This window comes from Chlorocebus sabaeus, chromosome 25 (assembly GCF_047675955.1).
Source record: "Chlorocebus sabaeus isolate Y175 chromosome 25, mChlSab1.0.hap1, whole genome shotgun sequence".
NCBI lineage: Eukaryota > Metazoa > Chordata > Mammalia > Primates > Cercopithecidae > Chlorocebus > Chlorocebus sabaeus.
Window position 1 is genome coordinate 73,372,887 of NC_132928.1, and position 25,907 is coordinate 73,398,793.

General features: G+C 42.4%; 1 protein-coding gene and 1 pseudogene across 7 annotated transcripts in view; one reads left to right on the forward strand and one right to left on the reverse strand.

Annotated features, from left to right (window-relative positions):
• The window catches only part of TBCE (tubulin folding cofactor E), an 83,993-nt gene that overhangs the window by 25,733 nt on the left and 32,353 nt on the right, over positions 1 to 25,907 (forward strand). For 5 of the 7 annotated variants that reach the window (XM_037986041.2, XM_037986047.2, XM_007989859.3 and 2 more), the window contains exons 3-4: positions 5,862 to 5,946; positions 25,576 to 25,761. In XM_037986041.2, the coding sequence (XP_037841969.1) occupies positions 5,862 to 5,946; positions 25,576 to 25,761 (271 nt within the window). Of the gene's footprint in view, positions 1 to 5,861; positions 5,947 to 25,575; positions 25,762 to 25,907 lie in introns of those variants that run through there. The other 2 variants (XM_073011857.1, XM_007989862.3) reach the window with 1 other exon arrangement.
• LOC103230799 (high mobility group protein B1 pseudogene) lies at positions 9,405 to 11,789 on the reverse strand (annotated as a pseudogene).

Sequence of the window (25,907 nt, forward strand, 5' to 3'; positions counted from 1 at the left end):
GCTGGAGTGCAGTGACGTGATCTCGGCTCACAGCAAGCTCCGCCTCCCGGGTTCACGCCATTCTCCTGCCTCAGCCTCCCGAGTAGCTGGGAATGCAGGCGCGCGCCACCTCGCCCAGCTAGTTTTTTATATTTTTTAGTAGAGACGGGGTTTCACCGTGTTAGCCAGGATGGTCTCGATCTCCTGACCTCGTGATCCGCCCGTCTTTACAGGCTTGAGCCACCGCGCCCAGCCAGGTGTATTTATTTTATTTATAGGGTGCATGAGATGTTTTGATACAGGCATACAGTACATAATAATCACATCTGGGTAAATGAGGTATCCATCACCATTTATTCTGTCTTTGTGTTACAAACAGCCCAATTATACCCTTTTAGTTATATAAAGATGTACAATAAATTATTGTTGACTGTAGTTACCCTGTCATGCTATCAAACACTGGATCTTATTCATGCTATCTGTATTCTTGTACCCATTAACCATTCCCACTCCCTTCCCCTGCCCAGCCTCCCAGCCTTTAGTAACCATCATTCTACTTCTTCTTCTTCTTCTTCTTCTTTTTTTTTTTTTTAAAGATGGAGCGTCGCTCTGTTGCCCAGGTTGGAGTGCAGTGGTGCCATTTTGGCTCTCAGCAACCTCCGCCTCCTGGGTTCAAGTGATTCTCCTGCCTCAGCCTCCCAAGTAGCTGGGATTACAGGTGTGCACCACAACGCCTGGCTAAATTTTGTATTTTTAATGGAGACGGGGATTTGCCATGTTGGCCAGGCTGCTCTTGAACTCCTGACCTCAGGTGATCCGCCTGCCTCAGGCTCCCTAAGTGCTGAGATTACAGGCGTGAACCACCTTGCCCAGCCCCATTCTACTCTCTATCTCCATGAGTTCAATTGTTTTCATTTTTTTAGCTCCCGCAAATAAGTGAGAACATGTGAGGTTTGTCTTTCTGTGCTTGGCTTATTTCACTTAACAGAATGACCTCCAGTTCCACCCATGTTGTTGCAAATGACAGGATCTCAGTCTTTTTTAAGGCTGAATAGTATTTTATTGTGTATGTGTTTATTTTCTTTATCCATTCATCTGTTGATGGACACTTAGGTTGATTCCAAACCTTGGCTATTCAGAATAGTGCTGCAATAAACATAGGAGTGCAGATGTCTCTTCTATATACTGGTTTTCTTTCTTTTGGATATATAACTAGCAGTAGGATTGCTGGAACATATGGCAGTTCTAGTTTTAGTTTTTTGAGGATTCTCCAAACTGTTCTCCATGGTAGTTGTACTAATTTACATTCCCACCAGCAGTGTGTGAGGGTTCCCTTTTCTCTAGCATTTGTTATATAACCTCTCTTTTGGATAAAAGCCCTTTTAACTAGGGTGATGTGATATCTCATTGTAGTTTTGATTTGCATTTCTCTGATGATGAGTGTTGTTGAGTACCTTTTCATATACCTGCTTGCCATTTGTATGCCTGCCTTTGAGAAATGTCTATTCAGATCTTTTGCCCATTTCTTAATCGGATTATTAGATGTTTTTCCTATTGAATTGTTTGAACTCCTTATTCTGGTTATTAATCCCTTATTAGATGAGTAGTTTGTAAATATTTTCTCCCATTCTATGAGTTGTCTCTTCACTTTGTTGATTGTTTATTTATTTATTTTCTTTTGAGACAGAGTCTCGCTCTGCCTCCAGGCTGGAGTGCAATAGCCGCCATCTTGGCTCACTGCAACCTCCACCTCTGCGGCTCAAGGGATTCTTTTGCCTTAGCCTTCCGAGTAGCTGGGACTACAGGCGTGCGCCGCCACGCGCAGCTAATTTTTGTATTTTTAGTAGAGAGGGGGTTTCACCACGTTGGCCAGGATGGTCTCAATCTCTCTGTTTTTTTTTTTTTTTTTTTTTTTTTTTTTTTTGAGACGAAGTCTCGCTCTGTTGCCCAGGCTGGAGTGCAGTGGTGCAATCTCGGCTCACTGCAAACTCCGCCTCCAGGGTCCACGCCATTCTCCTGCCTCAGCCTCCTGTGCAGCTGGGACTACAGGCGCCCGCCACCACGCCCGGCTAATTTTTTGTATTTTTTAGTGGAGACGGGTTTTCACCGTGGTGCTAGCCAGATTGGTCTCAATCTCCTGATCTTGTGATCCGCCCGCCTCGGCCTCCCAAAGTGCTGGGATTACGGGCGTGAGCCACCGCGCCTGGCACTTTGATTGTTTCTTTCACTATGCAGAAACTTTGTGATGGATTAATTATTTTTAATGCTTGTGATGTCAGTGAAGTTGGGACTGATTATGATGGCTTTTCATGTGGCTTGAGTCCATAGAGAATAGGAAAAAAATTAGGCCGACCAGAGTAATCAGGTTTGTGTGACAGCTTTATCTATCATTGTAAATTAATAAACCTATGTGCTAGTGTCTGGTTCAGTCTTTTGTGCATTTGGAATTTTTAAAGTGAGGCTATAAGGGTTTGTTCACCCTGGATGTAGAAAGCAAAAATCTGGATCTTACACATTCCTGGGATCTGACTAGTGAGGTAGGTAGGCCTGCCCTTATACCACTGTGTCCACTCTCTTATTGATGCTGGTTTCTGTACTTGCTCCTCTGTCATTACTGTACTGGCCCCTGGGCAAAAGCTTGCTAAACCATAGATGTTCTTCGTCAGACTTACAGCTAATCACTGTTGAATGCTGGCTTTGCTCCTTCGGTCTGCTTTAGCTTGAAAAATGACTTGTACTTTGCAGTGTGAGAGAATGGCCTTACTTTGTGCATTCTTCTTTGTAGCATCCATCAGTTCAATCCATTCTGATAGTTTCTATGATGATAACATTAATTGTACTTCTTTTTTTTTTTTCTTTTGAGATGGAGTTTTGCTCTTGTCGCCCAGACTGGAGTACAATGGCACGATCTTGGCTCACTGCAACCTACACCTGCTGGGTTCCAGCAATTCTCCTATCTCAGCCTCCTGAGTAGCTGGGATTACAGGCACCCGCCACCACGCCCGGCTAATTTTTCTATTTGTAGTAGAGACGGGGTTTCGCCATGTTGGTCAGGCTGGTCTCGAACTCCTGACCTCAGGTGATCCACCCGACTTGGCCTCCCTAAGTGCTGGGACTATAGGTGTGAGCTGCTGTGCCTGGGTATTGGAAAATGTTTTCTTTTAATGAGAGCATTTATACCATTTATGTTTTACTTAATTATTGATAATTTGGGTTTATATCTCTCATCTTAATACTTTTTGTTTGTTTTGCTGATGTTCTGTTCCTTTTTTTCTTCTTTTTCTCCCTTCATTGGATGATGATGATGATTATTTGTTTTGTTTTGTTTTGTTTTTTGTTTTGAGACAGGGTCTTACTCCATTGCCCAGGCTGGAGTGCAGTAGTGCTATCTGCAACTTCCGCCTCCTGGGTTGAAGTGGTCCTCCCACCTCAGCCTTCCAAGTAGCTGGAACTACAGGTGCACACCACCACACCAGGCTTGTTTTTGTAGTTTTTGTAGAGACGTGGTTTCACTGTGTTACCTAGGCTGATCTCGAACTCCTGAGCTCAAGCAATCAGCCAGCCTCGGCTTCCCAAAGTGCTGGGATCACAGGCGTGAGCTCCAGTGCCCAGCCACTATTTCTTTTCTTTTTTTGTTTTTTGAGACAGTCTCCCCCTGTCACTCAGGCTGGAGTGCAGGGGCTCAACCTTGGCTCACTGCAACCTCCACACCCCAGGCTCAAGCAGTCCTCCCGCCTCAGCCTTCTGGGTAGCTGGGATCACAGGCACGCAGCACCATGCCCAGCTCTTTTTTTGTATTTTTAGTAGAGACAGGGTTTTGCCATGTTGCCTAGGCTGGTCTCGAACTCCTAAGCTCAAACAATCCACCCGCCTTTGCCTCCCAAAGTGCTAGGATTACAGGCATGAACAACCAAGCCTAGAGATGATTATTTTTATCTGATGTTTCTTCTGTATTAGCTTGGTAGTTGTGGTGGTATGATATAGATTGGTTTTTGTTCTTGGTTCCTGGTTCTTAGCTCCCATACTTCTTGTTACAGTCTTTTGTTATAGTGTTGGTGTGTCTGGCCTCAGGCAACAGGATCTCTTTCCTGCCCTCCATTCTCCTGCCCCAAGGCAGATCTCTAATCATCTTCACCATTCCGATTGTGGGTCATAAGTCCCTCCTGTAGAGACTCTCACCCCTCTACACTAGAGGCAGGAATGCTGATGTCTTTGAACTTCTAGATAGCTGAATCTGTGAAGGTTCTTGCATCCATGGAGGGCTTGGAGGTTCCATAGCCCTTCCTCCGTACCTTGCCTTAGCGCATCTCTTCATCTAGATTCTTTGCAATATTTTTTATAATAAACCTGTAAACGTAAGTGTTTTCCTGAGTTCTGTGAGCCACTCCAGGAAATTAATCAAATATAAAGAGGGGGTTGTTGGAACCCCAGCTGTTTGAAGCTGGTCGGTCAGAAGTTCCAGATGCCCAGACTGGTGGCTGGGGGTCTGACACTATGTCCAGTCAGATAGTGTCAGAATTGAATTGGTGGACACCCAGGTGGCGTCCACTGCTTGGTGTGCGGGGAAAACCCCCACACATTCGGTCACAGAAGTCATTTTCTGTGTTGACTGTTGTAGTGTGAGAAGTGGTGTAGCAGAGGAAAGACATGGTTTGAAGAGAATTTTAACTTACACAGTAGTTATTCATTTTTTATTTTTCCTTACACAGCAGTTAATTTTGTATTATTTGGAGGTAAGTCTAGAGATTAAAATATGTATCTGCGGTTTACAGAAATCTAGTCTAATAATTATACCTCCTTTTGGACCCATGAAAGACCTTAGAACACGCCATTTATCACCTTCCTAACTCGTGTGACATTTTAACCAATGTTTATTTTAAACCCAAAGAACTGATATTATTACTTTATATTGTCTATATTAATTTAACTTTACCCATGTATTTACCCTTTTCTTGCCTTTTATCTCCCCACCATCTGTATCTTTAGGCTTCTATCTGGGATCATTTTCTTTTTCCTTGAAGACTACCTTTATTGGGTTTTTCTTTGCTGACATTGAAGGAAAACATTATTTTTCCTTTTTTTTTTTTGGAATTTTTTTTTTTGAGATGGAATTTTGCTCTTGTTGCCCAGGCTGGAGTGCAGTGGCACGATCTCAGCTCACTGCAACCTCTGCCTACTGGGTTCAAGTGTTTCCTGCCTCAGCCTCCCGAGTAGCTGGGATTACTGTCATGCGTCACTACGCCTGGCTAATTTTGTATTTTTAGTAGAGACGAGGTTTCTTCATGTTGGTCAGGCCAGTCTTGAATTCCTGACCTCAGATCCACCTACTTTGGCCTTGCAAAGTGCTGGAATTACAGGTGTGAGCCACTGTGCCTGGCCCTTTTTTTTTTTTTTTTTTGATATTTTTATTGTAGCTACATACATAACAAAGTTTGCCATTTTAACCGCTTTTTAATTTAACATTTTAAATTGTGGTAAAATATATGTAACATAAAATTTACAATCTGAACCAGTTTTGAATGTACAGTTTAGTAGTAACTACCCTAGGTATCTCATGTAAGTGGAATATGGTATTTGTCCTTTTGTGGTGGCTTATTTCTCTTACTGTAATGTACTCGAGGGTCAATCTTGTTTAGTGTGCTCAGTAAATTTTAGCCATTCTTGTTTTCTGGAGTGGTGGTTTTTGTTGGCTTTTTCACCCAGAGATGCTATGGCATTTGCTGATTGAAGTCCTGAGTGTAAGGCTAACTTGGCCATTCCCTTCTCCCGAAGTGGTATCTGTGTGATATGGTTTCCATTGCAAATTGGTATTTGCTTGCAGAAAAATGGAGCATTGCCTGTATCATCATCTGTTACTCATTTGGTTTTTCTTGTTCTGCTAGGACCCTGGTTAGGAGTAGAATGGGACAATCCCGAGAGAGGAAAGCATGATGGGAGCCACGAAGGGACTGTGTATTTTAAATGCAGGTAACTTTTCATTATGAATCAGCATGGTCATTTAGTCAAGATTATATTTAATACTTGAATAAGGAGGGATGGAGAGGAAGAAACGTTTGGCTCATGGAGTAGTTATATTATGGAATTTGTTGTATTCCAAAAAGGCAGTTATTTTATTTGTGGCTTAATTGCTGCTGTTTGTAGAATTTTTCCCTTTTTAAAAAAAATTCTGACTCTTGACCTTGTGGGTGGCATTGCTTTCTACGTCCTTTTTTTTTGTGACACTCCTTTAAATTGGATGAATGTAAACCTTTCTGGCTCATTACCAATTTATAATTCAGTAAGTAAATAATAGAAAAGAGAAATAGCCTAGATATCCAGTAAGAAGGAATTGATTACCCAAAATATAGAACATCTAAATAGTGAAATGCTGAGCCACCATTAAAAATATTTCTTATCATAGGAAGACTTACACGTCACATTGCACTTCTTTTTCTTTTCCTTTTTTTTTTTTTTTTTTTTGAGAGGGAGTCTCACTCTGTCACCCAGGCTGGAGTGCAGTGGTGCAATCTCGGCTCACTGCAAGCTCCGCCTCCCGGATTCATGCCATTCTCCTGCCTCAGCCTCCCGAGTAGCTGGGACTACAGACGCCCACCACCACGCCTGGCTAATTTTTTGTATTTTTAGTAGAGACGGGGTTTCACCATGTTAGCCAGGATGGTCTTGATCTCCTGACCTCGTGATCCGCCCACCTTGGCCTCCCAAAATGCTGGGATTACAGGCGTGAGCCACTACGCCCAGCCTCTTTTTGTTTTTGTTTTTGTTTTTGAGATGGAGTCTTCCTCTGTCCCCCAGCTGGAATGCAGTGGCACAATCTCGGCTCACTGCAACCTCTGCCTCCCAGGTACAAGTGATTCTCCTGCCTTAGCCTCCCAAGTAGCTGGAATTACAGGTGCCCACCACAATGCCCGGCTAATTTCTGTACTTTTAGTAGAGACGAGGTTTCACCATATTGGCCAGGCTGGTCTTGAACTCCTGACCTTGTGATCCACCTGCTTTGGCCTCCCAAAGTGCCGGGATTACACGCCTAGTCCATCACATTGCATTTCTATTAATATTTTTGATTACCTGATGTCAGAAAAGCTGCATGAAGCTCTGAAAAGGGTGCTGAGAGCCTTCAGGCAGAGCCTATCTTCTGAATTTTTGTTGTTGTTTATGTTTATTAGTTTTCAATTTCTCAAAAGGATCTTTCCCTAGTAAGCTGTTTTTCCTTAAGTGTGGTACAGTGAACACAATACTGCCCTAGAAATCAGGAGGCCTCTAGTCTATTTTTAACAATCTTTATTGTTTGTTTGTTTGGTTTATTTATTTTTTGAGACATTGTCTCGCCCAGACTGGAATGCAGTGGCATGATCATGGCTCACTGTCACCCTGAACTCCTGGGCTCAAGTGATCTTTCTGCCTCAGCCTCCTGAGTAGCTGGTGCTACAGGCACGCACCAGCACACCCAACTAATTAAAAAAACAAAACAAAACAAAAAATTATCGAGATGAAGTTTTTCTGTGTTGCCCAGGCTGGTCTCAAACTCCTGGCCTCAAGCGATCCTCCCACCTACGCTTCTCAAAGATTACACTGCACCAGCCCGCTTTTAACAGTCTTTATGGTCCTGAACAAGACAAGTTTGCTAACCTTTAAAATGAAAGTCAGAATTAAATAACCACACAGCGTATCTCCTGGTCCACTATTCCATAATTTTAGAAAGTCAGGATGTTCTTAAAAGGCCAACTCTGCTTGTAGACTTGCCATCTCTGAATTTGTTCAGAGCTGTTCAGGTTATGTGTTTCGGGAGAAATATTTTAGCCAGGCCCACAGATTCCTTAGGTACCTGGACCATGACCTTACAAACCCTCCTGTGAAAGGACTTTTTTTTTTTTTTTTTTTTTTTTGAGATATAGTCTCGCTCTGTCGCCAAGGCTGGAGTGCAGTGGCATGATCTTGGCTCACTGCAACCTCCACCTCTCTGGTTGAAGCAATTCCCCTGCCTCAGCCTCCTGAGTAGCTGGGATTTGCTACCACGTCTGGCTAATTTTTTTGTGTTTTTAGTAGAAACGGGAATTTCGCCAGGTTGGCCAGACTGTTCTTGAACTCCTGACCTCAGGCAATCTACTGGCCTCGGCCTCCCAAAGTGCTGGGATTACAGGTGTGAGCCACCACCCCCTGCAAAAGGACTTTTTATTTGGAACTTACCCCAGCCTACTTTACTTCCTTCTTCTAAAAGCTAGCCCAAATTGTTCATAATTTTATTGTATTTAATGGTCTCCGAATACAGTGATATTTTCAAAGTCTTGGTTACCCTGAGCAGAAAATCCAGAATTGCTTCAAGTCCTGGGTGGTGCAGTATTTGTCCTGAAATGCTGATGGGGGGCCTTGGTTCAGGGACATTGACTCAGTATAGTCATGCGTTGCTTAATGAAGGGGATGCGTTCTGAGAAATGCCTGTTAGGTGGTTTCGTCATTGTGTGAACATCATAGTGTATTTACACAAACCTAGATGGTGTAGCCTACTACACACCTAGGCTACTGTATGGCGTAGCCTATTGCTTTTAGGCTATAACCTGTATAGCATGTTACTGTGCTGAATACTGTAGGCAATTGTAACATAATGGTAAGTATTTATCTAAACGTAGAAAAGGTACAGTAAAAATACAACATTGGCCAGGTGCGTTGGCTCACGTCTGTAATCCCAGCGCTTTGGGAGGCCAAGGCGGGTGGATCACAAGGTCAGGAGTTCAAGACCAGCCTGACCAATATGATGAAACCCCGTCTCTACTGAAAATATAAAAATTAACAAGGCGTGGTGGCGGGCGCCTGTGGTCCCAGCTACTCGGGTGGCTGAGGCAGGAGAATCGCTTGAACCCGGGAGGCGGAGGTTTCAGTGAGCCGAGATCGCGCCCCTGCACTCCAGCCTGGGCGACAGAGCGAGACTCCATCTCAAAAAAAAAAATAATAATAATAAAAAAATTAAGCATTGTGGAGTGGCATGGGTGGTATGTGCCTGTTAGTACCAGCTACTTGGGAGGCTGAGTCGTTAGAATTTCTTAAGCCCAGGAGTTTCAAGACCAGCCTAGACAACACAATGAGATCTCATCATAAAAAAAAAAAAAAAAAGATAGAAAATGGTACGCCTACACAAGGCACTTAGCGTGAATGGACCTTGTAGGACCGGAAGTTGCTCTGGGTGGGTGAGTGAATGTGAAGGCTGGGACATTCTTGTACCCTACTGTAGACTTTAGAAACACTGTAGCTTTAAGCTAAACTAAACTTAGAAGTCTTTTCTTTCTTTAATAATAAATTAACCTTAGCTTCCTGTAACTTTTTTATTTTATAAACTTCAAATTTTTTTTTTTTTTTTTTTTTTGAGGCGGGGATGGATTCTTGCTCTGTCATCCAGGCTGGAGTGCAGTGGCATGATCTTGGCTCACTGCACTGCCCGAGTTCCAATGATTCTCTTGCCTCAGCCTCCCGAGTAGCTGGGATTACAGGCTTGCGCCACCACACCTGCCTAATTTTTGTGTTTTTAGTAGAGATGGGATTTCACCATGTTGGCCAGGTTGGTTTCGAACTCCTGACCTCGTGATTCACCTTCCTTAGCCTCCCAAAGTACTGGGATTATAGGCGTGAGCCACCATGCCTGGCACTTTTAAATTTTATTTATTTATTTATTGTTTTTAAACCTCTGCAATTATTAGTTTATCAGTATCATCCAGGACTCAGATGTTCAGTATGCCTCCTGAAATTACATAAACAAATGCAAATGGAAAGAATCCAAGTCAAAATTATATAACAGAACAGCACTCCATCACAAAAGCGTGTAAAATTACAAGAACGCTATTTTAAAATACTTGCACTTTAAGAAAACGCTAATCTCGTAAACCACAAAATTGCCAAATTGTTCCCTAAACTGCTAAGCAGATAATGACTAATGAGTTTGTTTTGTAAAGAAAAATCATTCAAATAAATTGAATAATTCATACTGAGATGCAAAGTTTAACTGTCTTCTTTCCTCCTATCTACTTGGATTTATAAAGGGGCAAACCGTAATTTAGGAAAATATACCCTATTTTGAATGTGGCATCTTCATTTTAAAAGCTGGCCCAGTTAATTAAAAATACTTGTAATGGAAAGTCTCGTTTCCTGAGCAGTCCATATTGAGATAAATGGGAAAAGATATCTATAGCCAGCATTTTCATAGTCTTCAGAGACTAATGTCAACAAAAAATTTAATATGGCAGTCTTGTATTTTAAGCTCACGCTTTTGGGGATACATTCTCAGGTCTTCTTTAATGTGGGAACTGCAAAATATAACTGCCATTACATGGTAATGGGAGTTAAAGAATAGAGTCCTCATGTAAAGGTTAGAACATACTTTTCTATTAGTCCTTCAAGGACAGACTTTCAAAATGTTTGATTCTAAAAATCCCATGCTTTGAGTAGACTGATTACTCTTCAGTTTGTAAATGTAAGTGGGCTATGTGAAATTTCTTAACTGATCAAGATTTTCGATGTTCAGTTATGTATGAAAACTATCTCAACTTAACTTTACCCCCATTATGGTATGCAGGGTGTGTAGACAAAAGCTTTTTATTAGCTAACTATATGAAAGGATAAACACTGTAATAATTCATGTGATTCAAAATGGGCAAAAGCAAAAGACTAGCTTCCCCTCAAGAAGAAAAATTTCAGACCTATGAAAAGGACAACAATACTAATAAAAAAAAATTGTATTTACTTAGAAGCATTCAGAATGTCAACAAAACAGCTGCAACTTTTTTTTTTTTTTTTTTGCAATTACAGAGTGGTATTCAGTTAACAGAACAACAATTATTTCGTATAAGCTGCATCAGAGACAACTGAAGATGAAAAAACTACCATCCCCATATATAACTAATTTGTGCTGTGCACCAACAAGAACTTGCTTTACAATTACAATTTACAACCCCCATACTGTACCAGGCAAGGCTAGTGGCTACTGAAAATACCACCAGGACAGGGCTATCTAAAGACACATTCGGTAGTGTGTTAACTATACAAAAAAAGACACTGTGTAGTTTAAAAACAAATCTTACGCAGCCTTACATTTCAGTTTTTTTCTTTAAAAGGAGTGAGTTGTGTACAGGGGGGTTAAATGCTTTATAGACAAGAAGAAAAACTGCACTAGAATGAACTTACTCATCATCATCATCTTCGTCTTCATCTTCATCTTCTTCATCTTCCTCCTCCTCCTCCTCATCCTCTTCATCTTCCTCATATTCCTCCTCTTCCTTCTTTTTCTTGCTTTTTCCAGCCTTGACAACTCCCTTTTTTGCTGCATCAGGCTTTCCTTTAGCTCAATATGCAACAATATCCTTTTCGTAGTTTTCCTTCAGCTCCGCAGCTTTCTTTTCATAAGGCTGCTTGTCATCTGCAGCAGTGTTATTCCACATCTCTCCCAGTTTCTTAGCAACATCACCAATGGACAGGCCAGGATGTTCTTTGATTTTTGGGCCATACTCAGAGCAGAACAGGAAGAAGGCCGAAGGAGGCCTTTTGGGTGCATTGGGATCCTTGAACTTCTTTTTTGTCTCCCCTTTGGGAGGGATGTAGGTTTTCATTTCTCTTTCATAACGGGCCTTGTCCGCCTTTGCCATATCTTCAAATTTTCCTTTATCTTTAGTAGACATGGTCTTCCACCTCTCTGAGCACTTCTTAGAAAACTCTGAGAAGTTGACTGAAGCATCTGGGTGCTTCTTCTTATGCTGCTCCCGACAAGTTTGCACAAAAAATGCATATGATGACATTTTGCCTCTCGGCTTCTTAGGATCTCCTTTGCCCATGTTTAGTTATTTTTCCTCAGCGAGGCACGGAGTTGCCCAGTGCCTGTCCGGCTCTCACTTGCCCCGGCGCTGTTTCTATCGCCTGGCACTTTTTAAAAATTTAATTTAAATTTTTTTTTTTGAGACGAAGTCTCACTCTGTCACCCAGGCTGGGGTGCAGTGGCACGATCTCGGCTCACTGCAACCTCTGCCTCCCAGGTTCAAGCGATTCTCCGGCCTCAGTCTCCCGAGTAGCTGGGACTACAGGCGCATGTCACCACGCCCGGCTACTTTTTGTATTTTTAGTAGAGGCGAGGTTTCACCATGTTGACCATTCTGATCTCAAACTCCTGATCTCAGGTGATCCGCCCACCTCGGCTTCCCAAAGTGCTGGGATTATAGGCATGAGCCACTGCACTGGACCTGAACCTTCTTCCAGAATACCTCCTGAAGGACCTGCCTGAGGGTAGTAGTTTACAATTAACTTTTTTTTTTTTTTTTTTTTTTTTTTTCAGATAAGTAGGAGTTTACTGGGTGCAGCAACTCATGCCTGTAATCCCAACACTTTGGGAGGCTAAGGCAGGAGGATCACCTGAGGTCAAGAGTTTGAGACTAGCCTGGCCAACATGGTGAAACCCGTCTCTACTAAAAACAGAAAAAATTGGCTGGGCGTGGTGGCACGCACCTATAATCCCAGCTACTGGGAAGGTTGAGGCATGAGAATCACTTGAACCTGGGAGTTGGAGGTTGCAGTGAGCTGAGGAGCTGAGATCGCACCATTGCACTCCAGCTTCGTCGGCAGAGTGAAACTGTGTCTCAAAAAAAAAAAATAATAAGAAAAAATAAGAGTACATTCTAAAATAATGATAAAAAGTATAGTATATTGAACACTTAAACTAGTAACATAGCCATGTATTATCATTATCAAATATTATGTACTGTCCATAATAGTATGTGCTATACTTTTATATGACTGGCAGCGCAGTAGGCTTATTTACATTAGCATCACCACAAACAAGAGTAATATGTTGTACTACAGCATTAAGACAGCCACAGCTTCACTAGGAGAGAGGAATTTTTCAGCTCCAGTGTGATTATGGGACCACTGTAGTATATGCGGTCTGCTGTTGACCTACACGCCATTATGTGGTGCGGGACTGTATTCGGATTCTTAGCCTTGGAATAACTGCTTACTTCATTATGTCTTCTAGTGTTGTCATGGCAAAACATTTACATAATTGAAATACATATTATCTTATTATAAATAACTTTTTAAAATTTAAATAGGCACTTTGTTGACATTAAAAAATTATATAGGTAGGTAATGTTGTCTGTGAATTCCGTTTCAGGGTATTTTTGGGGCAGTACAGAAGAGATCATTGCATCTGAAGTGGTGGAGAACCACTGGTCTAGACTACCGGAATTTAACTGGTCCTTTAGAGTTTGATGATTTCATGTCGGTTTTTAGTTTCTCTGATCTCTTTTGTAACCTAAGGTAAATATAGTAATCTCCTCAGCTATTATTACTCATAATTAATATCTGTAATGTTAGCAATTAATAGTGGTTTACAGTGTCAAAATAACAATAAAATGTGTAGATGAATGTCTAAATGTAACATTTTATTTGGGAAGCAAGAATTGCAGTTCAGGGCATACACATAGACTAGTCTTTGGTATATCCAAAGAACAAAGAGAACAGTGGACATTTTTCTTTTTTTTGAGAAAGAGTCTCACTCAGTCGCCCAGGCTGGAGTGCAGGTGCAGTTGCACAATCTTGGCTCACTGCAACCTCTGCCTCCCGGGTTCAAGCGATTCTCCTGCCTCAGCCTCCTGAGTAGCTGGGACTACACCACGCCTGGCTAATTTTTGTATTTTTAGTAGAGATGGGGTTTCACCATATTGGCTAGACTGGTCTCGAACTCCTGACCTTGTGATCCGCCCACCTCAGCCTCCCAAAGTGTTGGGATTACAGGTGTGAGCCATCGCTCCTGGCCTTTGTTTTTTTTTTTTTTGAGATGGAGTTTCATTCTTGTTGCCCAGGCTGGAGTGCAATGGTGTGATCTCAGCTCACTGCAACCTCCCCCTCCCAGGTTCAAGCGATTCTCCTGCCTCAGCCTTTGGAGTAGCTGGGATTTTAGGCATGCGCCCCCACGCCCAGCTAATTTTGTATTTTTAGACAGGATTTCTCCATGTTGGTCAGGCTGGTCTCAAACTCCCGACCTCAGGTGATCTGCCCGCCTTGGCCTCCCAAAGTGCTGGGATTACAGGCGTGAGCCGCTGCACCTGGCCCTTTTTTTTTCTTTTGACACAAGATCTTGCTCTGTCACCCAGGTAATAGTACAGTGGCACAATCATGGCTTGTTGCAGCCTCAACCTCCTACGCCCAAGCAGTTCTCCCACTTCATTTTTTTCTTTTTTTGTAGAGATGGAGACTCCCTATTTTGCCCAGGCTGATCTTGAACTCCTGGGCTCAAGTGATCCTCCTGCCTCAGCCTCCTAAAGTGCTGGGATTACAGGTGTGACCCACCGTGCCCTGTCTAGTACCTTTTATAAAAAGGAGAAATGTTACATATTATTCTGAAAGAAAGTTCACTGGCACTAGTAAAGTTTTGGAGAGCTGGCTAGCAAGCTCTGATCGGTGAGTGACGGTGGTGGGTAAGATTAGTCTTAGAGTCAGAGCAGATTGTTTTAGTAGCTATTAAATAAAACTGGCTTCAGGTTACAACAGGCAGTTTCAGCAACTAGGCTTGTAATAAACTGAATTCTTGGAGCAGGTGCTGTGTGCCCCGAGTACTTTTCCCCTTGGCCCCTTGACTTTGATTTAGTTGGATATGACAAGAATGACTCAGTTTCTGTAATCAACTTTCACAAGATTTATCCAAGATTTATGGCCATGCACCAGTCACCTGTGTCCTTCCTGGGTACTTCTGCTCTCTACTTCTTGTCTTTTGGGGGAGTTGAGGGGTCGAAATATGATAAGTAACCTTGAAATCCTCTTTACCTTGTCACCTTGTCCCTAGACAGCAGAGTGATTTTCAGTTTTTTTTCCTTTCAACCTGAACTGAAGAGAATGCTTTGAGCAGAACTTTGTGTGTCAGTATTCTGCCCACTCACCTTTTATTTCAGTGCTTCTGTTTCCAAGCAATGATAGGAGTTCTCTTTTCTGGTGAGAAATAAATCTTAAAATATGACTTTTCTTCAGCACTAGGGAGCAGAATCTAGCTTTAATACTTAGAATCAGAGAGGATATGTCTGTGATAATGGACATCTTAGGAAACGGATGGTTGACAATTTAAGAAATAAAGCCCTAGAAATAAAGGATAAGTGTTGGAAAGAAAGGATAAATATTTGAGGTGACGAATACCCCATTCACCCTGATGTGATTGTTACACGTGGTGTGCCTGTATCAAAATATTGTGTGTACCCACAAAAATGAAAACTTAAACTAAAAAAAGAAAGCCCTTGATTTATTCATCTTTTGTGTGTCATAAGCCTGTTGTAAAGCATTTTGAGGATCTTGGCTGAGCAATAATGGATTGGTATAAAATATTCCCTTGGTATGGTGTAATGTGTTAGAAGTTTTTTTTTTTTTAATCAGGAAATGTAATGATAGTATGTGGGCAGGGCGCATCTCTGTTCAAAAAGGTGGTTTCTCTGCTTCATTTTTGGAAGGCTTTCTTGAATCAGAGCAAAATCATAATCGTGTCAACGCAAAAGCAGTCGAGGTGAATATTAAATTCAGCTGATGAGAGAAGCAAACAAAAAGAGCAGTCTACAGCAAGGTGCTTATCTACTGCACTGTTTTATTCACGGGAAAACAAACTCACTGGGTCAACTCTTTAGATGTTACAGCACTAAACACTGCAGGAAAGCTGAGTTCTCCTCTCATGATGAACAGCTAGTTATGCAACCTTGCTGAACACTAAACATTCCTGAAACAAACAGGGTATCAAGATCAACAACATTTATTAGAAACTCCCCAGAGACCTGGCCTTTTCCAGTAGCTTGTATCCAAAGCTCCAGCAAGAAAGAAGCTTACTATGGAAGTCTGGGAGTCTGTTGGGGACCCCTTTACCTTTGTGTAGTGTTGCCAGATTCAGCAAACAAAAATACCAAATGCATAGTGAACTTTGGATTTCAGATAAACAGCAGTTCTTTTTTTTTTTTTTTTTCTTTCTTTTTTTTTTTTTTTTTTGGTGTGAGACATGCATGGGGGCATACTTACTTAAAAATGATTTGCTGTTTATTTGAAATACAAGCTTAACTGAGCATCTTCGATTTTATCTGGCAATCCTGATGGAGACATAGGACAGAGTGAATCTTGATAACTGGGTTTTATGAGCACATCCTGTTTCCACAAGGGCCATGGGTCAGGATGATGATTTTGCCAGCAGCATGTGTAATTGGTGGGCAGAATGAGGAAGGAATCTGAACAGGCCAAATGCTTCCAAGAGAAACGTTTTTGGACACCCCTCCCTGTGTTCTTCTCCTCACCAACATTTTTCTCTTTAGACATGGTTTAGAATTTCAATGTTTGGATACAGTTTCTTAATATGTTAATATAGAATCTCAGTGGAGTCCATGTAAATTATTATAGTTTACCTCCTGGAGATTTGTTGTTATTGATGGGCACCCATTCAGCTAGGATTTTTCATTATTTGTTGAGGCTGTTTTGTTTTCTGAGAAACCTGCTGGAAATGTCCCAGAAAATATTGATCTGTAGTGTTAGTCTTTGATCTGTAAAGGGCATAGCATCTGTTTTGCAACTACCTAACACCATTCCTAACTCTCTTATCATCTGCCTGCAACTCAACTCGACAGTAATAAAGATCTCTTTATGACTTCTTGTTTTTTACCATGGTTTTAAAACTTGTTTATTACCACTGTTTTAAAAAGTGTAGATTTAGGGCCTGGCACCGTGGCTCAAGCCTGTAATCCCAGCACTTTGGGAAGCCGAAGTGGGTGGAGCACTTGAGGTCAGGAGTTCGAGACCAGCCTGTCCAACATGACGAAACCCCATCTCTACTAAAAATGCAAAAATTAGCCAGGTGTGGTGGCGGGCGCCTGTAATCCCAGCTACTTGGGAGGCTGAGGCACAAGAATTGCTTGAATCCAGGAGACAGAGGTTGCAGTGAGCTGAGATCATGCCACTGCACTCCAGCCTGGGTGACAGAGAGAGACTCCATCTCAGATATAAATAAATAAATAAATAAATCAAAAGGGTAAATTTAGGACAGGAATGCAAACCATGGTATTTTTGTTTTGCATTATTTTCTCATTTATCATTATTATAAATATATTAGTTGAGCTCTTACACTTTGTCACTGAAATCAAATAATGTTTTAAAATACATTTTTCTATTTCTAGTTCCACCACCCCCATGTTACTCCTCTAAGGAAAACCAATACTATTTTATAAATTTTATTTCAGTATGAATTTTTTTTTTTTTTTGAATCGGAGTCTCGCTCTGTCACCCAGGCTGGAGTGCCGTGGCCGGATCTCAGCTCACTGCAAGCTTCGCCTCCCAGGTTTACGCCATTCTCCTGCCTCAGCCTCCCGAGTAGCTGGGACTACAGGCGCCCGCCACCTTGCCCGGCTAGTTTTTTGTATTTTTTAGTAGAGACGGGGTTTCACCATGTTAGCCAGGATGGTCTCAATCTCCTGACCTCGTGATCCGCCCGTCTTGGCCTCCCAAAGTGCTGGGATTACAGGCTTGAGCCACCACGCCCGGCCCAGTATGAAATTTAATTTCTAAAATTTCAGATCTCACTATTTCATAAAACAAAATCTGTTTTATTAATGAGACTCTAGAAACAGTTTATTAGATACAAAACTTATTTGTACACATTTACATAGATTAAGGTATATAAGCAAACAAATACAAATTGTCTGGAGCTATTTTTCTAACACCTAGTAGTGTGCCTGAGGATTTATTTCACCTTCTTTCACATAAAGTGTTTAACATTAATAATTAATAGTTAGTAAACACAAGATCTATTTGTATGTTGCCATACTAGAAAATTAAAGGAGGCCGGGCACAGTGGCTTAAGCCTATAATCCCAGTACTATGGGAGGCCTACGGGGAAGGATCACTTGGGCCAGGAGTTTGAGACCAGCCTGGTCAACATAGTGAGACCCCATCTCTACCAAAAATGTAAATAAAAAAAAGGAGATCATCTAGAAGTGATCTTTGTAATTTCCTTCAGAAAGCGCACCTCTGTTTAAACCATAAAACCTTATTGAAAATGTTACAGCTTTCATAAATGTTTAATTTTCAGTGGCACTGCTTTTGCTCTGCTATTTTTTGTTTTCTATGTAGGATCCTGTTTGATGCCTCTGGTAGGACAAAAGCACAGCTCCTTTTTTTGTTTTTTTCATCAAACTCCTACTCATCCTTAAAGACCCAGCTCAGATTCCACATCTTTTCAGAATATACTCAAGATCAGGGACTTTTTTGTGCTATGGATCCTTTTGGCAGGCATAAAATAATACTTTTAAAAGCAGGAAATAAATATATTACAAAGAAAATCAGTTATGTTGAAATATAGTAATCAAAATATTTTTTTAAAAATTGATGTATACATAGAATATGCATGGGAAAATTGCTATAGTAATATATTAAGTATTTTTTATTATTAATCTTTATTAAATAATATTAAATGATAAGATCTACCAGTGGGTCTAATAACTACTGAATTTTGAAGCAATCATGAGAATAAGTGATCTTTTAAAAAAATATCTGCCACAAGTGTAAATAGGAAAATATCTTTGATTTCCATTGGTGACAAAATGCTATAAATCTTACTCTAGTTTGTTGCCTGAATTTATGAGTAAAGATAATGTTGAATTTTGTCCACCTTCCTCATCTGTCTCAGTTAGCTATTGCTGCATACCGTATATCTTGGAAGATTTTGCTCACAGATTTTAAAATAATCATTTGTTTTGTTTCTCCCCACTTTGAAATCTGTGACTTGAAGGAGTTCAGGTGTGGTCGTCTCTGCTGTGCAGATGTGGCCTGTGTGAATCCAGATGGCAAGTTCTATGGTGGGGGATGCTAAGATCTTGCTCTTTACCTCACCTAGGCCAGGCCACACTGTCCTTTGAGCCCATGTTAGCATATGGCAGAGGATGTCCCTTGCCTTCCCCTGAACTTAGCCTTGTCCTGTTCATGGAGGTGAAACTGCTGGGCCTGGGTGGCTAGATGGACACATCTAAGCTTGCCCAACGTGGCATCCGTTTTTTGGTGGGGGGGTAGGTGTGGTATATTGTCACCAAAGATGACTGCCAGTAATGCTTCCCATCCTTATTCATGCATGCTGCTTCTCCCATGAAGAGGCGGAGTGTAATTCCTCTTTCTCTGAGTCTAGGTTGGCCCATGACATGCTCTGGTAAGTAAGTGCAATGATGTTGTATCAGTAGTTCTGGGATTAGCCTTTAAGAGGCCTTGCAGTTTCTGTTTTCACTCTCTTGGAAGCCAGTCATCACCTGAGCTAAGTCTAACCCTGTTGGGAACAGGGGTCCAGCCAGACTGTAGCCATTCCAGCTACCTCCACTCAGGTGCCGAAATCTGAGTTGAGCCATCTTGGATGGTTCAGCCTCAGCCAGCTCCCAACTGAATGCAGTCACATGGGTAACCACAGCTGATGACACGTGAATCAGAACAACAAAGCTCAGCAAAGCTGACCCACAGAACTGTACCGAGTATCACCCTAACGTTTTAAGCCACTGTGCTTTGGGGAGTTTTTATGCAGCAATAGGTAACTGAAACAAGTAACAACTTTATACCTGAGATTTATGTGACTTTTTCTTGTATATATTGATATTTTCTGCTAGTAAATTGTACATACTTCATATGATGAAATTATGTCATTATGATGGTTTGGATAGGTTGGGAGCTTGTCTGAACAAGTTTGAGAGCCATTGGCTAGGTTTAGAGAGTATGACGTTTGACTTATCTCAGTATTTCAAAATATGTGGGGTTTTGTTTGTTTGTTTGTTTGTTTGTTTGTTTTTAGACGTAGTTTCACTCTTGTTGCCCAGGCTGGAGTGCAGTGGCGTGATCTCAGCTCACCACAACCTCCGCCTCCCGGGTTCAAGTGATTCTCCTGCCTCAGCGTCCCGAGTAACTGGGATTACAGGCACCTGCTAGCATGCCTGGCTAATTTTTTGCGTTTTTAGTAGAGATGGGGTTTCAACATGAGGGCCAGGCCAGTCTCGAACTCCTGACCTCAAGTGATTCACCTGCCTCGGCCTCCCAAAGTGCTGGGATTACAGGCGTGAGTTTTTTTTTTTTTTTTTTGAGACAGGGTCTCACTGTGTTCCCCAGAACGGAGTGGCATGGTGCAATCCTAGCTCACTGGAACTGTGAACTCCTAGACTCAAATGATCTTCTTGCCTCAGCCTCCTGAGTAGCTGGGACTATAGGTGCACACCACCATGCCTGGCTAATATTTAAATTTTTTTTGTAGAGAAGGGGTCTCGCTCTGTTGTCCAGGCTGGTCTCAAACTCCTGGTCTCAAGGGATCCTCCAGCTTCGGCTTCCTGAAGTGAGAATCCTCTCACTTCGGCTTCCTGAAGTGAGCTGCCACACCTGGCCAGTTTATTTTCAGTACTATTATATCAGATGCAGTAACTATATATAAAGGGCAGTTAGTGCTTGTGCCAGGCAATAAAGTAGATGGCTTATTTAATCTTTATAAATAAGCTCTTTTGAGAGGGCTTTATAGATGAGGTAATTTAGGTTGAGGTGTAAATTCAGCTGCCTGAGGTCACATAGCTAGTAAGTAATCAGCCAGGAGTTGAACCCTGGTTTGTGTTTGTATTGCCTCCATCCCTGTTCCCCCATCCCCACCCCTGGTTTTAAGAACATATATGTTAACTAGGATTTTTTTAGGAGAAAGCAAGTTTATTAAGAAAGTAAAAGGGCCAGGCGCGGTGGCTTACTTGTACTTCCAGCACTTTGGGAAGCCAAGGCAGGTAGATAACCTGAAGTTAAGAGTTCGAGACCGGCCAGGCCAACATGGTGAGACCTTTTCTCTACCTTTTCTCTTGTATTTATAAAAATACAAAAATTAGGCAGGCGTGGTGTTGCACGCCTGTAATCCCAGCTACTCAGGAGGCTGAGGCAGGAGAAATGCTTCAACCCGGGAGGCTGAGGTTGCAGTGAGCCATGATCACACCACTGCACTCCAGCCTGGGCAACAGAGTGAGACTCCGTCTCCAAAAAAAAATAATAATAATAAAGGAATAACAAATGGCTACTCCATAGGCAGAACAGTCCTGAGGACTACTGGGTGCCCATTTCTATGGTTATTTCTTGATGATATGCTAAACAAGGGATGGATTATTCACGCCTCACCTTTTAAGACCATGTAGGGTAACTTCTTGATGTTGCCATGGCATTTGTAAACTGTCATGGTGCTGGTGGGAGTGTAGCAGTGAGGATGACCAGAGGTCACTCTAATCTCCATCTTGGTTTTGGTGGGTTTTAGCCGGCTTCTTTACTGCATGCTGTTTCATCAGCAAGGTCTTTAATGACCTGTATCTTGTACCGACCTCCTATCTCATCCTGAGACTTAGAATGCCTAACAAACTGGAATGCAGCCTGGGAGGTCTCAGCCTTATTTTAACCAGCACCTATTCAAGATGGAGTTGCTCTGGTTCAGACATCTCTGACATATTTCCCCCCTTCCTTTTACAAGAAAACCCTAATCCTAAGGGTTGCAGAGGGATGAAGATTCACCTTCTGTAACTTCTTTATGCTGAACAGGGGTGATGATGTCCCTGCCTAACTGTTGGGTCTCTTGCATTCAGGGTAGAGAGGAGCTCAGTTCAAAAGCGCTGGTATGGCGAAGGCCATTCTTAACTCTTGGGTTCCGACAAAAGGTGATATCTGGAAGATTACTAAGTGTTCAGTTTAAGAAAACATTTAGTAAGCTTATCCTGCATTCCTACACAAAGAGTATAATCACAGCAATATATTTCACAACAGCAAAATGAAAAAAGTAAAATTATCCCAAGTAAACTAAATTAGAAGGTTTTCCATAAACTGGGCAGTTGTTGAAATCAAGCTAATAAGTAGTCACTAGCCAATTCCAGTATGTGCCCAGAATTAGGATAACATTACCCATCTCTCTTGTTTCTTGTGAGCAGCAGCCAGAGATCACTGGTTGGTTCACAGGAATAGGTGGGATCATTCTTTTGTGTTCCATAGGCCTGTGGGACACAGGTCAGGAACTGTGTAGACAAGGAATGAGGCCAGTTTTCCCAAGGGGCTTTTATTGACTCTGTAAGTCAAGTTTGATTCCTTAAAGGAACACACGCCATTCCAGTTAAAACCTTGGTAAAATAAGCAGTTTCTCCAATTGTGTCCCAAGGTCACTCAGTCAGTGCTGTAGTCTATTTCCTTTGGGCTGGGGGGCGGGTCTCCTCAGTATTATCCTTTCTGTGGTTCGCCAGAGAGATGTTACCGGAAAGGGGCCTGATCCAGACCCCAAGAGAGGGTTCTAGAATCTTGCAAAGGAAAGAATTTGAGGGGAATCCATAAAGCGAAAGCAAATTTATTAAGAAAGTAAAGGAATAAAGAATGGCTACTCCATAGGCAGAGCAGCCAGTAAACTAGGCTTTTAACTTAAGAAATATGTTTAACTTACAGAAACAAACCACTGATGTGTGTGTATAAGCCATGAGAGAACTATGGGACTTAATTTTGCTACAAAAGAGAATTTAATTTCCTGCATAATCAGCTTCCCCCTGTTCCACGGAATTAATTTCATCAACATACAAGGTGGATATTTTCTCCTGTCTTAAACAGTCTCCCTTCTTTGACCCCTGTGCCCCTTCAGGACAAGGGTAGGCTGTGCTCAGTCGCCTCCCAGTCTTTGGAACTCACCCCCACTGGGCTTTGCCCTATTGCCCCAGCCAGACTGCTTGTAGGAAAGGTTATGTTCATGTTGCTGGATTCAGTGGCCAGGCCTCAGCTGTTACCTTACCTGACCTGTTTTTAGCAGTGGACATGGTTGTTGACTTTCTTCATTGGCTTCCAGGACACCACACTCTCCGAGTTTCCCTTCCCCTCCCCTCCCCTCCGCGAGTTTCTATCTATTGCTCAGGCTAGAGTGCAATGATGTGATCTTGGCTCATTGCAACCTTCACCTCCCGGCTCAAGTGATTCTCTTGCCTCATACTTCCAAGTAGCCAAACTCCAGTCACCAGCAACCACACCCGGCTAATTTTTGTATTTTTAATAGAGACAGGGTTTCACCATGTTGACCAGGGTGGTCTCAAACTCCTGACTTTAAGTGATCTGCCCGCCTCAGCCTCCCAAAATGCTAGAATTGTAGGGGTGAGCCACCGCACCTGGCCCACACTCTCTAAGTTTCTAACTCCCTCCTGGCGACTTCTTCCCAGGTGGGGGATTGGTTTTAACTTTTTGGGATCACAAGTTCCTTTTAGAGTCTGGTCATCACTGTGAACCCACATCCTAGAAAAAACTGTATGTATGTCTATGTTAACAAAATTTATCACAAATACTAGTTTTCATCCTTTTCAGTTATGGTGACTTTTTTTATTTTTATTTTTTGAGATGGAGTTTTGCTCTTGTTGCCCAGGCTGGAGTGCAATGACGTGATCTTGGCATATTGCAACCTCCACCTCCCGGGTTCAAGTGATTGTCCTGCCTCAGCCTCTCGAGTAGCTGGGATTATAGGCATGCGCCACCACGCTTGGCTAATTTTGTATTTTTAGTAGAGATGGAGTTTCTCCTTGTTGGTCAGGCTGGTCTTGAACTCTCGACCTCAGGTGATCTGCCCTTTTCAGCCTCCCAAAGTACTGGGATTATAGGCATGAGACACCGTGCCTGGCCAAAATTATGGTGACTTCTAAGAAGGTCTGATTTCTTTCTTCCAGAGTTAATGGTTGTCTCCTGAGCAACATAGTGAGATGTTGTCTCTTTTTTTTTTTTTTTTTTTTTTTTTTTTTGAGACAAGAGTCTCCCTCTGTTGCCCAGGCCGGAGTGCAGTGGCGTGATCTCGGCTCGCTGCAAGCTCTGCCTCCCGGGTTCATGCCATTCTCCTGCCTCAGCCTCCCGAGTGGCTGGGACTACAGGCGCCCGCCACCACGCCGGGCTAATTTTTGCATTTTTAGTAGAGACGGGGTTTCATCGTGTTAGCCAGGATGGTCTCGATCTCCTGACCTCGTGATCCGCCCGCCTCGGCCTCCCAAAGTGCTGGGATTACAGGCGTGAGCCACTGCACCCGGCCTGAGATGTTGTCTCTTAAAGAAAATACAAAAAATGTTAGCTGGACATGGTTGCTTATGCCTATAGTCCTAGCTACGTGGGAGGCTGAAGAGGGAGCATTGCCTGAGCCCTGGAAATTGGAGGCTGCAGTTAGTTATGGTTGCGTCACCGCACTCTAGCCTAGGTGACAGAGTGAGACCCACTTTCTTTAAAAAAATAAAATAAAAAACAAAACTAGGTCAGGCCTGGTGGCTCACACCTGTAATCCCAGCACTTTGGGAGGTCAAGGCTGGAGGATCACTTAAGGTCAGAAGTTCAAGACCAGCCTGGCCAACATGGTGAAACCCTGTCGCTACTAAAAATACAAAAATTAGCCTGGGCATATTGGCACATGCCTGTAGTCCCAGCTAATTGGGAGGCTGAGGCAGGAGAGTTGCTTGAACCCGGGAGGCAGAGGTTGCAGTGAGTCAAGATTGCGTCCTTGCACTCCAGTCTGGGCAACAGAGTGAGATTCTGTCCCTAAAAAAAAAAAAAAAAAAAAAAAAAGTAATGATCGTAAGCTGAAATAGTGTTTGGTTTTTTTTGTTTGTTTGTTTTGTTTTTTTTTTGAGACGGAGTCTCACTCTGTCGCCCAGGCTAGAGTGCAGTGGTGCAATCTCGGCTCATTGCAAGCTCTGCCTCCCAGGTTCACACCATTCTCCTGCCTCAGCCTCCTGAGCAGCTGGGTCTACAGGCACCTGCCACCATGCCTGACTAATTTTTTGTATTTTTTAGTAGAGATGGGGTTTCACCTTGTTAGCCAGGATGGTCTCAGTCTCCTGACCTTGTGACTCGCCTGCCTCGGCGTGCTGGGATTACAGTTGTGAGCCACTGCGCCTGGCCTGAAACAGTGTTTATAATACAATTTTGAGCAATTTATAGAGTTCCCTGTTTCTTCTTCTTTTTTTTTAAGTGACAAAGTCTCGCTCTGTTACCTAAATAAATAAATAAATAAATAAATGATTTTGTATATAATCCACCTATAATTTTTATTTTTTATTTTTTAGATAGAGTCTCACTCTGTCACCCAGGCTGGAGTGCAGTGGCATGATCTTGGCTCACTGCAACCTCCACTTCCCGGGTTCAAACAATTCTCCTGCCTTAGCCTCCCTAGTAGCTGGGACTACAGGTGTGCACCACCATGCCAAGCTAATTTTTGTATTTTTAGTAGAGATGAGGGTTTCGCCATGTTGGCCAGGCTGGTCTTGAACTCCTGACCTCAGGTGATCCACCTGCCTTGGCCTCCCAAAGTGCTGGGATTACAGTCGTGAGCCACCATGCCTGGCCACTCCCATGGATTGAATAGTTCTGTTTTTTCTAGTGTGAATTATCAGTTTCATATTACTTGTTTATCTAGAGGGATTTAACATGCTTGCATGAAATCATAACCCTTTATGGTCAATCATACTGATTATATGTTATTTAGTATGTGATATTCTCTTTTATGCTAATTTTGATTTTTTAGCATATATAAATTTTTGGAGACCTTCAGAACATTGCATTTATGTTTCATTCACTGTTCCTTACCAGGCACCCAACAGGAGGATCCTTTATTCGTCCGAACAAGGTAAATTTTGGAACAGACTTTCTTACTGCAATTAAGAACCGCTATGTGTTAGAAGATGGACCAGAGGAAGATAGAAAAGAACAAATTGTTACACTTGGAAATAAACCTGTGGAGACTGTTGGTTTTGACTCTCTTATGAAACAGCAAAGGTAAGTGGAGTTTTTTTTTTTTTTTTAGAGACGGAGTCTCGCTCTGTCGCCCAGTCTGGAGTGCGGTGGCCGGATCTTAGCTCACTGCAAGCTCTGCCTCCCGGGTTTACGCCATTCTCCTGCCTCAGCCTCCTGAGTAGCTGGGA